Source organism: Lissotriton vulgaris, chromosome 3_1, assembly GCF_964263255.1.
Source record: "Lissotriton vulgaris chromosome 3_1, aLisVul1.2, whole genome shotgun sequence".
Taxonomy (NCBI): Eukaryota; Metazoa; Chordata; class Amphibia; order Caudata; family Salamandridae; genus Lissotriton; species Lissotriton vulgaris.
Window position 1 is genome coordinate 473,959,273 of NC_141689.1, and position 13,277 is coordinate 473,972,549.

Here is a 13,277-nt window from a genome sequence, read left to right on the forward strand (position 1 = left end):
CTAGGTTCTTTATACGCATCCTGGATTTTTTTGTATGTACAATTTTTATCTCCACCAGTTCTGTTCTGTGTTCTATCAATGCATCTTGCGTTTGCGGATGCTTTGCCCATGCGTATGGGACTCTTTAGCACCTCTGCAGCCCTCGTTCCCGATAACAGCCGGGACGAATATTGTCCAGTTCATTCGAGGTGGGCCACAAGCAGCTCATTAGCTTATTCATTGTGGTATGGATACCACTGATTCAGTGGGTTGGGCCATGGCTTCCTCTGTGGCGTTACGTCGCCGCACCTGGCTTTGTGCCTCTGTTCTTTCAGAGGCTGTTCAAGCCACTTTAATTGATATGCCTTTGGATGGCGCCTGTCTTTTCAGCACACAGGCACCTTTGTGACAATATCGAGTAAGTCGGGGTGGAGCAGAATCTTAGCTCTATTGGTAGCTCTACTGGTTGCTTCCATGCTCGTCCATACTATGGTTGTATGGGGAGCTATCCCATTTTTTATTCACATCTGGGCCATTCCCGGGCGGGTACCCATTGGCTTTCTTGTCAAGTCCCCTTTATCACTGCGGGTCACACCTTTATGGGGTGTTCTTGCCCTCTGCAGGTACTTTTCTTATTATAAAACTGTAAGTGACAGGATGTGGATCCCACAATCTGAGACGTATATTGGTTCTGGAACTATGGTCTCCTGTTATTACAGGCTTCTTTTTGAAGGTTAGTTTTCTACCCCAGATCTTGTTCTCTAGTGGGTATTTTGCTTGCATCTGTGGCTTTGCTCCCTGTTCTGCAGGGATCAGCTTCTTTATCCCTTGTAGGCCTCTTTTGAGATCTGTTCTTGTACTTAGTATCCCTTATACAGACTTTGGTTGTGCGCCGCTGACATTTAATGGTTGTGCATTCGCCTCGCATCAGCTCCCTGTACAACCATCAGAGGGGTTGTCTTTCATCCCCATAGCGCCTTTCGTTTCGACTGGGCATCTTTTTCTCCTTAGCGGAAACAATGAACCAAGCATTGCTGTGACCAATCCGAGCGCGGCTTGGAAATGACGATCCTGGGCCGGTGGTGGTGAATACGGGCAGGGTGTTTTCAAGGCTCCTTCTCAGAGTGGCGAACCCGGCCTCGGGCACACAACACAGCTCGAGGGACGGCGGTGGAGTCAATGCGCACACAGCGCAAAGTTCCTCAGCGGTGCGTTAATCCGCACACAGAGTGCGAGGGACTCGATCCTGGGGCAGATCACGTTTGAGGCAGAGCAGGCCTCATGACCTTACGCCCCAGCTGTGTGCCGATGAGCACACTGAGACAGATTGCACAGGGGGGCAGCTTCACAAAGGCACAGCGCAGAGACCCACACAGCAGCTGGAAGGGTGGGTGCTGGAGAACATTTGTATCCCTGACTTCACAGCTCTTCTTAGGCCCTTGAGACATGCAGGCTTCAGAGGGGCAAAGCACACAGCACAGCTCCTCTTCAAGTTAGGGGGACACAGCACACAGCAGACCGTCCCTCCCTCAGCAATCACAGCAACTGTAGGTAAACATGTCACACAGCATTCCCCATGTTATTCTATGGGCAAGATAGCCTTTCAATAGTGAAAAACGAAATTGGCAGTATTTCACTATCCAGACATATTACCCACACTAGTAATACCAAACAAAAACCGGGACGCCTGCTCACCCTACCTTTGACCTTTGAGGCCCGAAAATAGAGCCCCCTCAAAAAAAAACTGGGTGGCTCAGCCCCCACAGCCCCCCCCCCCCACTTAAAGCCCTGAGTGAGGGTACAGTATTGGGTGACCAGGGCGAAGGTTGTAATTTAATAAGTGTTGTTTCAGAACGTGAACTTGCCTTGGCCTTCTGTGTCCTGAGCCTACTGCACTGTTACAGGTGTATGTTCATATAGGTATCAGGTGTACTGTTGCTGTGAATGGAGTGGCCCATCCCCTCTCGATGCAGCCTAGTTTGGTTCGTCTTTGTGGTCTGACAGCGCAGCTGTAGCCAGACAATTAGGTGAGAATCACCAGGAGTGGTGCTTTGGCACTGCTCACATGTTTGAAGCCTGGAGTACAGGTTTTGGTTGGGCAGAAGTTGTGTGCTTCCACAAATAAAGTTCTTACCCTCCACACAGTTGTGATCATTTTCTTTATTTATCCAGCTGCATTAGCTTGAAGATTTCAGGGGCACAGACACATGCCACTGTAACGCTACTAAAGTGCCTTAGATAAATAGATAATTAATGGCGTTTTTATCTGGCAGCAGCACAGATGTGAGGATGGCAGTCATTAAAGTACACAGATTTTTTAGGTCTGGCTTGACCGTGTATTTTTGGAATTGCCAATGCCTGTTTTATTAGCTTGGCCCTCACTCTTATCAGCAACTCATTGTGGCTAAGGACAAAATTTGCAAGACGCCCTTAAGATGAAAGACATGGTATTTTTACTATGCGCTCTATCAACATCAGTTTTTATCATTTGATTAATTAGGAAGGATTTACTAAATTCCCGATTTCAGATTGGGAATATTGTTAGAAAAAAAAAGTGAATCCTCTAAGTGATGCTGGAGAAGTGTGGCTCAATGATTAGAGCGGCAGACCCTGATGCAGAGGTCTAGCCCGGGACCAGGGTTCAATTCTCCGCCTCGGCGGGTCTTGGGCTCAAAAGTCCACGGACCTGATAATTCTCGCCTCTGTGCCTATTCCAATCATGGAGTCACCTTGAAGAATGTCTTGACCAGGAGTGGCTGTTTTTGGTAACCCCCTTTTTACATTGATAATGTTTGATTTAAACTGGTACATTACCCTGTGCCTAATGTACAAGATACATAATTATAATCCTGCTGAAAGCGAATGTAAAACTCTTTCAGAAGTTAAACATTCCCATGGGCGTAGTTTAGTAAGTAAGATGAGGGGGCGTGGGATTCAGATTTTCCAACAATCACCCTGCCATATTAGGTTAAAAATACATTATACGACAAGCAGGGCACACAATTGGGGCTTAGGGGCGGTTGAAAAGGAGAGGAAGATACGGTTCAGTAGGGGTACTAAGTGGGAGAAATTGCAATATTTGTAAAATAAACATTTTTGAGGACTTTCAAAACACAGAGAGAAAGAGTGTGTGTGTGTATGCTTTTGTTTGTGTGTATGCAATAATCTGACAGACACCTCAATATTCCCAACTGAAATCACCCGTACCCAACAGTTGACAAGAAAATATGTGTTCGAGGCATATGGGCTGCAGATGGTACATTATGAATAGATCGCCATCTGGTGTTGGGCTCGGATGATTGCACTTTGTTTTTCTCTTGGAGAGTCTTTTGTATCTTGGTGACTCCTCCCTTGGTTGGTAGTGCGCATGGGCATCGGCTCCATCCTTAGATTGTTTTTTTCCGCCATCGGGTTCGGGTGAGGATCGAGACGCTCCAGATCAACTTCAGAGAAAAGTGATTTATCGGAGCGTATTCCCTTTCCAATTCGACGGTATTGTTATCGTACGCGTTTCATTTCCATTCTGACGCGTTGCAAATTCAAAATCGAAGAGAAAAAACTTGGATCTACGTCGACGAACAGGAGGCCTTTCTCGACGCAGTCAAGCCCGGAGTACATGGAAAGGACTCCATTCAAAAAATGTCCAACGTGTGGTGCTAAGTTCCCACACAAGGACCTACACGAGGTGTGCAACCTCTGTCTATCGCCTGAACACGAATCCAGGGACTGCGAAGCCTGCGCAGCATTCTCCTCCAAGCTAACGATTAGAAATCGTCGAGCTCGAAGACACGAGGTTTCCAGAATGCAGTCGGAGGCGATCCCGGAGCTGTTCGGAGACGAGCAAATTGAGGAAGAAGAGGATCAGTCGGGGTCGGACGGGGACCAGTCGGAGGTTGAAGAACTCATCGAGCAACAAACCGTGAGTGACGACGTCCCCTTACCGAAAAACCGACCCCGTGCGGTAACGACCCCGCCTTCGGGCCCGGTCAAACCGCAGAAAAAAGTTTCAGACGCCCCGCCCTTGGGCCCGGCAACGAAACCGAAACTGAAACCAAAACACTCGGACTCCCACCATGTCGGATCCGAGAAAAGGGCGACATCAACTTCGGCACCGAGGCTACATACAAGGGAAAGCTCGGTATCAAAACATTCCATGTCGAAACATAAATATGATTCGTCGTCCAAGATTCACTCGATACCCAGGAAGTCGGAATCGAGTAGACATTCGGTGCCGAAAACACCAAACACTGACGATCGAAAACATAAGCACCTTTCGGAACCAGGACCTTCGGTACCGATTCAGGAGCAACAGACAGATCCCAAACAAAAGATCTTGTTTATAGATCCGCAAACTGGCAAAGTAGTCACGAAGAAGAGAAAGAATGAACAGACAGAAGATAAATCTCTTCCTTCAAAAAAGAGAACAATGGGGACAAATATAACTCCTCCTGCTTCTCCTCGACCTAAAGTCACACCCTCTTCTCCTATTCCTCACACTAGGCCAAATATTCCTACACCTTCCACACCAAGACCATCTACACCTCAGTCTGATGTAGACAGTGATCTAGGGGAGGGGGAACCTCAAGGGGATGACGAAACCATCCCAGATGAGGATGACCCATGGGAAAATTATGACGTAGGGTCAGATGAGGACAACGACCCAGAGTTATATCCCTCAAAGCCTTCACCACCTGATGATAACACAGGGTTTGTGCAGCTCATTAATAGGGCAGCAAAATATCATAAAGTAGATATACATACAGAACCTCAAATAGAGGATTTCCTGTTAGAGACGCTACCTAATGCACAAAGAACATCAGGTACTCTTCCTATGTTGAAGGGTCTTCTCAGTCACACAGAAGAAATATTCAAAGACCCAGTGAGGGCTAGGGTGTTAAACCCAAGAATTGATAAAAAATATAAGGCGGCTCCAAAGGATCCAATATTTATTAAAGGGCATGTACCTCTAGACTCGCTGGTGGTCTCAAACGCTCGTAAAAGAGCAAACTCATTATCTACAGGAGAGGCTCCTCCACCTGATAAAGAGTCAAAATTAATAGATGCATCAGGCAAAAGAGTAGCATCACAGGCGGCAAATAGCTGGCGTATAGCCAATACACAGGCACTACTCGCACGTTATGATAGGGCACATTATGATGAATTAGAAAAACTCATCACACATCTCCCCAAAGAACATCAGAAAAAGGCAGATCAGTTAATACAGGAAGGTAAAATAATAACTAATACTTCCATTAAGTGCGCCCTAGACGCAGCAGACACTGCAGCAAGATCTATCAACACCAGTATCATGTTAAGGAGACATGCATGGCTTAGAATCTCAGGATTCAAACAGGAAGTACAAACGGCCCTACTGAACAAACCATTTGATCAAAAGACACGGTTTGGTTCAAGCACAGATGAGACCTTAGAAAAAATGAAAAAAGATACAGAAACGGCTAAGTCAATGGGAGCATTGCAACAGCCAACACAAAGAGGTTCCTTTCGTAGATCCACCTATAGAGGGGGCTCAAAGAATACAGGAACAAATCAGCAATCCACCTCTTTCACACCAACATCACCCAGAGGTAATTCAAGAGGCAGTTACAGAGGTAACAACAACAAAGGTAGAGGCCGCGGAAATAATAACAACCGCAACGCCTCAACCCCAAAACAGTGACTTCATAGAACTCCCCCCAGACCACATAACACCGGTCGGGGGACGTCTATCACAGTTCCTACCTGTCTGGGAGAACATCACATCAGACAAGTGGGTGAGACAAATTATCCAACATGGTTATTGCCTGGAACTCACAGCTACCCCACCAAACATCCCCCCCAAACAGCGTCCAATGAGTCAAGATCATCTGACATTGATAAGAGAAGAAGTACTAGCACTTCTACAAAAGCATGCAATAGAGAAGGTCCCAAAAGATCAACAAGGAACAGGAGTATACTCTCTATACTTCCTGATCCCCAAAAAGGACGGGTCCCTAAGACCAATATTAGACCTCAGACCTCTCAATGCTTACATAAATTCGGAGCATTTCCACATGGTCACGCTCCAACAAGTACTCCCTTTACTGAAGAAAGGGGACTTTCTTTCTACACTGGATCTAAAAGACGCTTACTTTCATATCCCAATTCACAAAGCCCACAGAAAATACCTAAGGTTTGTATTAGAAGGACAACACTATCAGTTCAAAGTCCTTCCGTTCGGTGTCACAACAGCACCGAGAGTTTTCACAAAATGCCTAGCTGTGGTGGCAGCACACCTAAGAAGACAACAAATACATGTCTTCCCATACTTGGACGATTAGCTAATAAAGGCCAAGTCAAAAGAAGAATGTCTTCACAACACACAGAAGACAATTCAATTGCTGCACCACCTAGGGTTCACGGTGAACTACAAAAAATCACACCTGCAACCAAACCAGATTCAGCAATACCTGGGGGCTACAATAAACACAGAAAAGGCAATAGCATACCCCAACCCAATCAGGATACAAACAATGGTCGGGTTAATACAAAGATTTCAACCACAACACTCACTACCAGCACGAGTGTTTATGCAACTATTAGGCATGATGTCCTCCTGCATACTGCTAATACCACATGCCAGACTACAAATGCGTCCACTACAGGAGTGTCTAGCGACACAGTGGAATCAGGCTCAAGGTCAGATTACAGATCTGGTGTTGGTAAACGACCGGACGTATCGCTCTCTGAAGTGGTGGAACACGGAAAACATTTCCAAGGGACGGTCGTTCCTAGAGCCAATTCCACAAGTGATAATAACAGCGGACGCATCGCTCTCAGGATGGGGAGCGCATATGGACAAATACACAGTGCAGGGGAAGTGGAGTGTGCAGCAAAAGAAACTGCACATCAACTACCTAGAACTATTAGCAGTATTCCTAGCACTAAAAGCTTTCCAAATGCAAATTACAGGCAAGGCAGTCCTGATCAGAACAGACAACATGACTGCAATGTATTATATTCAAAAACAGGGGGGGACACACTCTCTCCAACTATCCAAACTAGCACAGGACATTTGGAGATGGGCCATTCCTCAAAAGATCTATCTGTTAGCAGAACACCTACCAGGAGTTCAAAATCAGATAGCAGACATCCTAAGCAGGCAGTCAGAACAAGTACACGAATGGGAGCTGCACGACCAAATACTGCAGCCATTCTTCCAAAAATGGGGGCAACCAGAGATAGATCTGTTTGCCAATCATCAGAACGCAAAATGCAAAAACTTCGCATCCAGGTACCCACACCAACGGTCCCAGGGCAATGCACTATGGATAAATTGGTCAAACAAATTTGCTTACGCGTTCCCTCCTCTACCACTAATTCCGTTACTGGTTCGGAAGCTGCAGCAACACTCAATGACAATGATACTAGTGGCACCCACGTGGGCAAGGCAGCCGTGGTTCACCACACTGCTACAACTCTCACAAGTACCACATCAAAAGCTAAGATTATTACCCATGCATCTTACACAGAACCATGGAGAAATAATGCACCCAGATCCCAAACAACTGAACCTAGCGATCTGGCTCCTGAGGTCATAGAGTTTGGATATTTAGATTTACCACCAGAATGTATGGAAATCATTAAACAAGCAAGACGTCCTACCACCAGAGCATGCTATGCAGCAAAATGGAAAAGGTTTGCTATACACTGTAACAGTAAGCACATCAACCCTCTGGACGCATCCACTAAACAAATCATTTGCTATTTACTACACTTGCAGCAATGTAACTTAGCATACACCTCTATAAGAGTTCATCTCGCAGCTATAGCGGCGTACCTACAAAACAGGCAACATCTTTCCCTGTTTAAAGTACCAGCAATTAAAGCTTTCATGGAAGGACTCAAAAGAGTCATTCCACCAAGAAGACCACCTTCCCCAGTCTGGAATCTCAACATAGTACTTACCAGACTAATGGGGCCACCCTTTGAACCTATGCATAGGTGTGAAATACAATTCCTCACATGGAAGGTGGCCTTCCTCATAGCTATCACGTCACTTAGAAGAGTAAGTGAGCTGCAGGCTTTTACAATTCAAGAACCATTTATGCAGTTACACCAAAATAAGGTGGTTCTTAGAACAAACCCAAAATTCTTACCAAAGGTAATTTCAGCATTCCACATCAATCAGTCAGTGGAATTACCGGTTTTCTTTCCAAAACCACAAACAGTAGCAGAAAGAGCCCTACATACATTAGATGTTAGAAGGGCCATATTGTACTACATAGAAAGAACACAAACTTTCAGAAAGACAAAACAGCTATTTGTTGCGTTTTCTCCAACACACAAAGGCAATCCCATCTCTAAAGCGGGCATTGCCAGATGGATTATAAAATGCATTCAAATATGCTACTTAAAAGCAAAGAGAACATTAACTGTTCCTCCTAGAGCTCACTCTACACGTAAACTAGGAGCATCTATGGCATTTTTGGGAAACATTCCACTAGATGACATATGCAAAGCAGCTACCTGGGTTACACCGCACACCTTCACAAAACACTATTGTGTAGATGTGCGAACAACAAAACAAGCTAGAGTGGGACAAGCAGTATTAAAAACTTTATTTCAGACAGTTGCAACAGACACGGGCGACCACCGCTAGGGAGAGAACTGCTGTATAGTCTATTCATAATGTACCATCTGCAGCCCATATGCCTCGAACGGAATATGCTACTTACCAGTATGCATCTGTTCTTGGCATAGAGGGCTGCAGAGTGGTACATGCCCTCCCAGCCTCCCCGGAAACCTGTGTCTGTTCCAACAATATCTTATTTAGATACACTTACATGGGCATTCTTATCTGTATTCTACTACACTACTCCATCTAACCCTACTATGGCAAAACAATCTAAGGATGGAGCCGATGCCCATGCGCACTACCAACCAAGGGAGGAGTCACCAAGATACAAAAGACTCTCCAAGAGAAAAACAAAGTGCAATCATCCGAGCCCAACACCAGATGGCGATCTATTCATAATGTACCACTTGCAGCCCTCTATGCCAAGAACAGATGCATACTGGTAAGTAGCATATTCCTTACAGAAAATAACTTCCCTCCCAGCTACGCCCCACAACATTCCATGCATGCATGCAGGTCTAAAGTCGCTGAATTGGTTTGGACCAACAGCTGCATGGGACAGGCCCAGGGCTTTAAGTGGGCCTGGCTCTAAAAAGCAGTTGCTAAAACGGGTCCCTATCGGGGTCTCTTTTTGCCCTCATCCTCAGGCTGGAATTTTTTTTAAACTCTGCAGCAGTACCACCTTTCACTGCTTTTGATGTAACTACAAAGAGACTCGTTATCGTTATTTCACAGTCTCATTATTTCAGAACTTTTTTTTTTGCAGTTTTATATAGCGGAAATGTAGTATGGGCATTAGCAGAAAACCTCGCACTTAAGTCCAAGATGATTACAACAGGTACTTGATTCCAAAGTGGAACCCACAACTGTTTCCCCTGAGTATACATCATAAAACATTCTACTACCATACTACAGTGAACTCGACCCAAACAGGGCTGGACTGAAAACAGCAACCCGCCCTGGTAGTTGCTGCTCGATCGGCCCTTGAGGCTGGGGGGGATGCTAGCAAAAAGCACTGCTCCTGCTTTTCTTACAGGGGGCCGATATTGCAGCCTTCTGCAAAACCGGCTCCCAGTAAGAAGAGCGCACACGTGGGCCCAAAACTGGCCCTCATCCTTCCGACCCACCTGGTAAATGCCTGGTGCCCGCTCCGGCCAGTCCGGCCCTGGACCCGAATGTATTGGAGCACTTTACATGAGCACCAGTTACATTACACAAGGCCATATTCATTTTTGAATCACAAGATTCTGAGTGGACGCCATGGTTCCAACGTCCTTCCCTGAGCTCCAAAATGGGCAACTGCTTCCATGAGCTCCAAAATCGGCAGCTCTAGCCGTTCTGCCACAAGATCTCCCTCAAGAACTGAGGCATTCTCAATATTATATTCAACAAAGCCATAGTTTTTGCTTATTTATCTTATACAACTACCAAACATTGACAAAACCAATAGTCCTGACTTCTTGTAGGTGTCATGTTACTTGTTATATATCTCGATGCAATGACAGAAGCAGCAAAGTGACAGATGGCGCACACTGTGCTATGTACAGATTTGTTTTGTTTTGTTGATGAAGTGTGTTTAAGCCACGCCCTTAATTACACTGGCCATGCCCCTTTGAGAGACCTCGCCCCCCCTTCCCCGGTTTTTGCATCACACTTCAAGCTCAGCGCAGGCCTTACAATGAGAGTGACATTAATGAAAGAAGTGTGGCTTGGTAACGGGCCCGATTCGGAGACTCTTTACACCAGTCGTTGGGTCATTGACTCATTGAAGCTATCAACAGTACGTACCGTGCAGTAGTTCCCATAAAGGGGGCAACAAGCTGCGGTTGAAAAGGACCTGAAGCGGTACATTCAGTCTCACTTGTTGCTTTCTTTTGGTGCGCAGGCGCAGCCCCTTTACAGAGAAATGCTCATCTGCGAGTTATATATGATTCGAGCCCCCCACCCCTGACGAGAGGTTGACTCGAGGGTGGGGGTACAAAAACACACGCCTGTAGGACTGCAGGGGGACTTTGCCAGTGTTTAGAATCCACGGTGTTTGAGGTGGGGGAGAAGTCTGAAAAATCTGTATTTAACTTGCATTCTTTGTTCAATCAGGTGCTTAAACCGCTGGACGTGAAGACTAAGTTTTATAACGCTGAGGTGAGTGAACGTGTTAACCTGTCCCGGTGGCCCATTGCTTCTTTTGTGCCCGTTCATTTTTAGTTTTTTTCTTTAAATCACAATTTTTGTTGCTTTTATTAGCGTTAACTAAGTTTAATAATCAATTTTAAGAACAAACATTTGAGCTAAATAAGCATTGTTTCTGGAAAGGAGACCGTAGTACCATAGCCAAATCCCATTGTGTACATTATTGGCAGTTCCTGACCTTGTCTGTGGGACTGTCCTTGGTGGCGGGAGTGAGAGGAGAATAGGTGGAACATAGCCAGTGTACATTTGCCTTAACTTGAAGGGTAATACTGATCTGTCTGTGTAGGGCAGCCTTCTTTCACATTTCAATTTGGTGGAAGTGGACATTGTAGTTTTTTCTTTTTTATTTAAGGCAAAATTTACAAAGAAAGTCATAAATTTGGTCCAGTATGGCGACTCCTACATTTCGAGTAAACGTCCAACATTTTTAGGATTCAGAAGAATTTCTCAAGTACTCCTCTGAAGCTAGACTAACGTTTGAATACTTGTTCATCTGAAGCGTAGCCAGAGTATATTTCACAATGGACAAATGTATTGCAGAAGTGCATTTTCAAACTTTTTAGACTCCATTAGCAAAATGTTTCCTTGTGGAGAAACACCTACACCCCGATGTATGAGATGGGGCAGGTGCGGGTGATGTCTCCATATTCCCACTGTGAAAACTGATATCAGTAATGCCCCTAAAAGGAATATTTCTCCAAATGTTTTGAAGATGCGAAACTAACTGCTAAAGTTTTTTTAATACCCACAGACTTAATTACCAGTTTTGTGGGTGTTTACCAACTTCTCCAAGTGTCCCCACCGTGAAGCACTCATCTCGCCACCATGAGGACATTTGCTTACTCTCAGAATGACACCATACTAGTCCACATGTTTCTCTTGAGTAATCATTTTACGAGTACAAAGAAATGTTTTGTGGATCAGTGTTTAATGTGCCTCAAATGCTCCTGCTAAGCAGTAGTTATGGACGTTGTTCTCTCCACTTCTGTCACATTTCATTAGTTCTTCAAGGGGCAAAATAGAAAAGTCACTAAGTTGTGTGGAAGTAGCTTTGTTAATCGAGCGCTTCTTGTGCACCATGACAAATGAATGACTCGGTTGCTCCTATTCATGTCCTGTTGCAGTTCAAGGCCTCTCTGCCTTCTAAAGTGAAGGGAGCACCACTGCCACAGGAACCGAAAAGAAAAATGTTTTCAGAGGGATGTGGTAACAACAAGAGGTATCCCAACTGGTGTTATTAGTAGGCAGGTAATCAGGATATGTATACACTATTATCCACAAGGAAACAAGGAGACTAAAAACTGTCTTCCTGACTGCGATTACCTCTGCTCATCGCATAAGTGAGCTACTGGTTCTCTCGGCTCAGCTGCCCTACACCTCCTTTTTCCAGAAAACTGGTTTTCAGATCAAGCGCTGCTTTTTTGCCAAAAGTCTTGACTCCTTTTCACATTGGAAAAGTAAACTGCTAACAAGGGGAGCATTCAAACCCAAGTAGACAAATTGAACTACATAAGTGATGCCCAATCTGGTCGCATACACAATCGAACTTAGTTATTTGAATGCAAATTAATAATAAACATGAGGGAATGCAACCACCAACACAAGTTTCTTGAACAAAAGACCTGCATAACAATGGATCGTATCACAAAGAAAACTGTATTTATAAATCAAACCGCAAGCGTTCATGGAACAATGATAACTGAATACACATTGACTATGCACGGTATAGACTGTATTTCACATTACATGCTTTCATTTGTCATTGTAGAAGGCCCCACTTGCACATCTGTCATCAAGAAAGAGGTCAATGTAGACGATGATATCAACAAATGGAAATAGAGTTGGGCGTCGTATCAACGTTTTGGTCTCGTAGTGTCCGTCCTGGAGACCATCCTTAGTACCACTGTAATTTAAACAGATACAGGAATTACCCCATCAAAGCTGATCAAAATTCGAAACTCAAGAATGTTATAAAAGAAAAAGAGTGCCTGTCTTAAGTATGAAAATGTAAACTAAGAAAGAGGAAAAGTGAAAAAACACCAAGGGAAAACCAAGTCATCCAAGCAAACACCACAACAATTAAAATTAGAAATCCAATTGTGAAAAGTGAACAGTCATCATCGGTGAGATAGTAAAAAAAAACCCTCAGAATGATATGCCAATAACAAAACTCACAATTAAGGAATTCACTGCCAAGTCAATAAATTACTGGTAGTTAATGCTAAAAAGACAGTATCCTATATTAGAAGATATAATGCAGTTATTTTCACTACGAGGGTTACTGAGGGTTTCTGTCAACTCATAAGGATTACCTATACTTTACTGCTATGCTACATAGACTGTTCTTGACTTATTTTGTCACTTGTTTGCCCTAACATCTCATGTACACGCGTATTTGACATCAGTAGTAACATGGTAGGCCTGTCTTGTGTTCAAGAAACTTGTTTCTGTGTTTTTTCCCCTCATGTTTAGTATTAATTTGCATTTAAGTAAC

General features: G+C 44.5%; 1 protein-coding gene across 2 annotated transcripts in view; it reads left to right on the top strand.

Annotated features, from left to right (window-relative positions):
* The window catches only part of TRAPPC13 (trafficking protein particle complex subunit 13), a 373,612-nt gene that overhangs the window by 236,632 nt on the left and 123,703 nt on the right, over positions 1 to 13,277 (top strand). For both annotated transcript variants that reach the window (XM_086960695.1, XM_086960696.1), the window contains exon 7: positions 10,691 to 10,735. In XM_086960695.1, the coding sequence (XP_086816821.1) occupies positions 10,691 to 10,735 (45 nt within the window). The remainder of the gene's footprint in view (positions 1 to 10,690; positions 10,736 to 13,277) is intronic.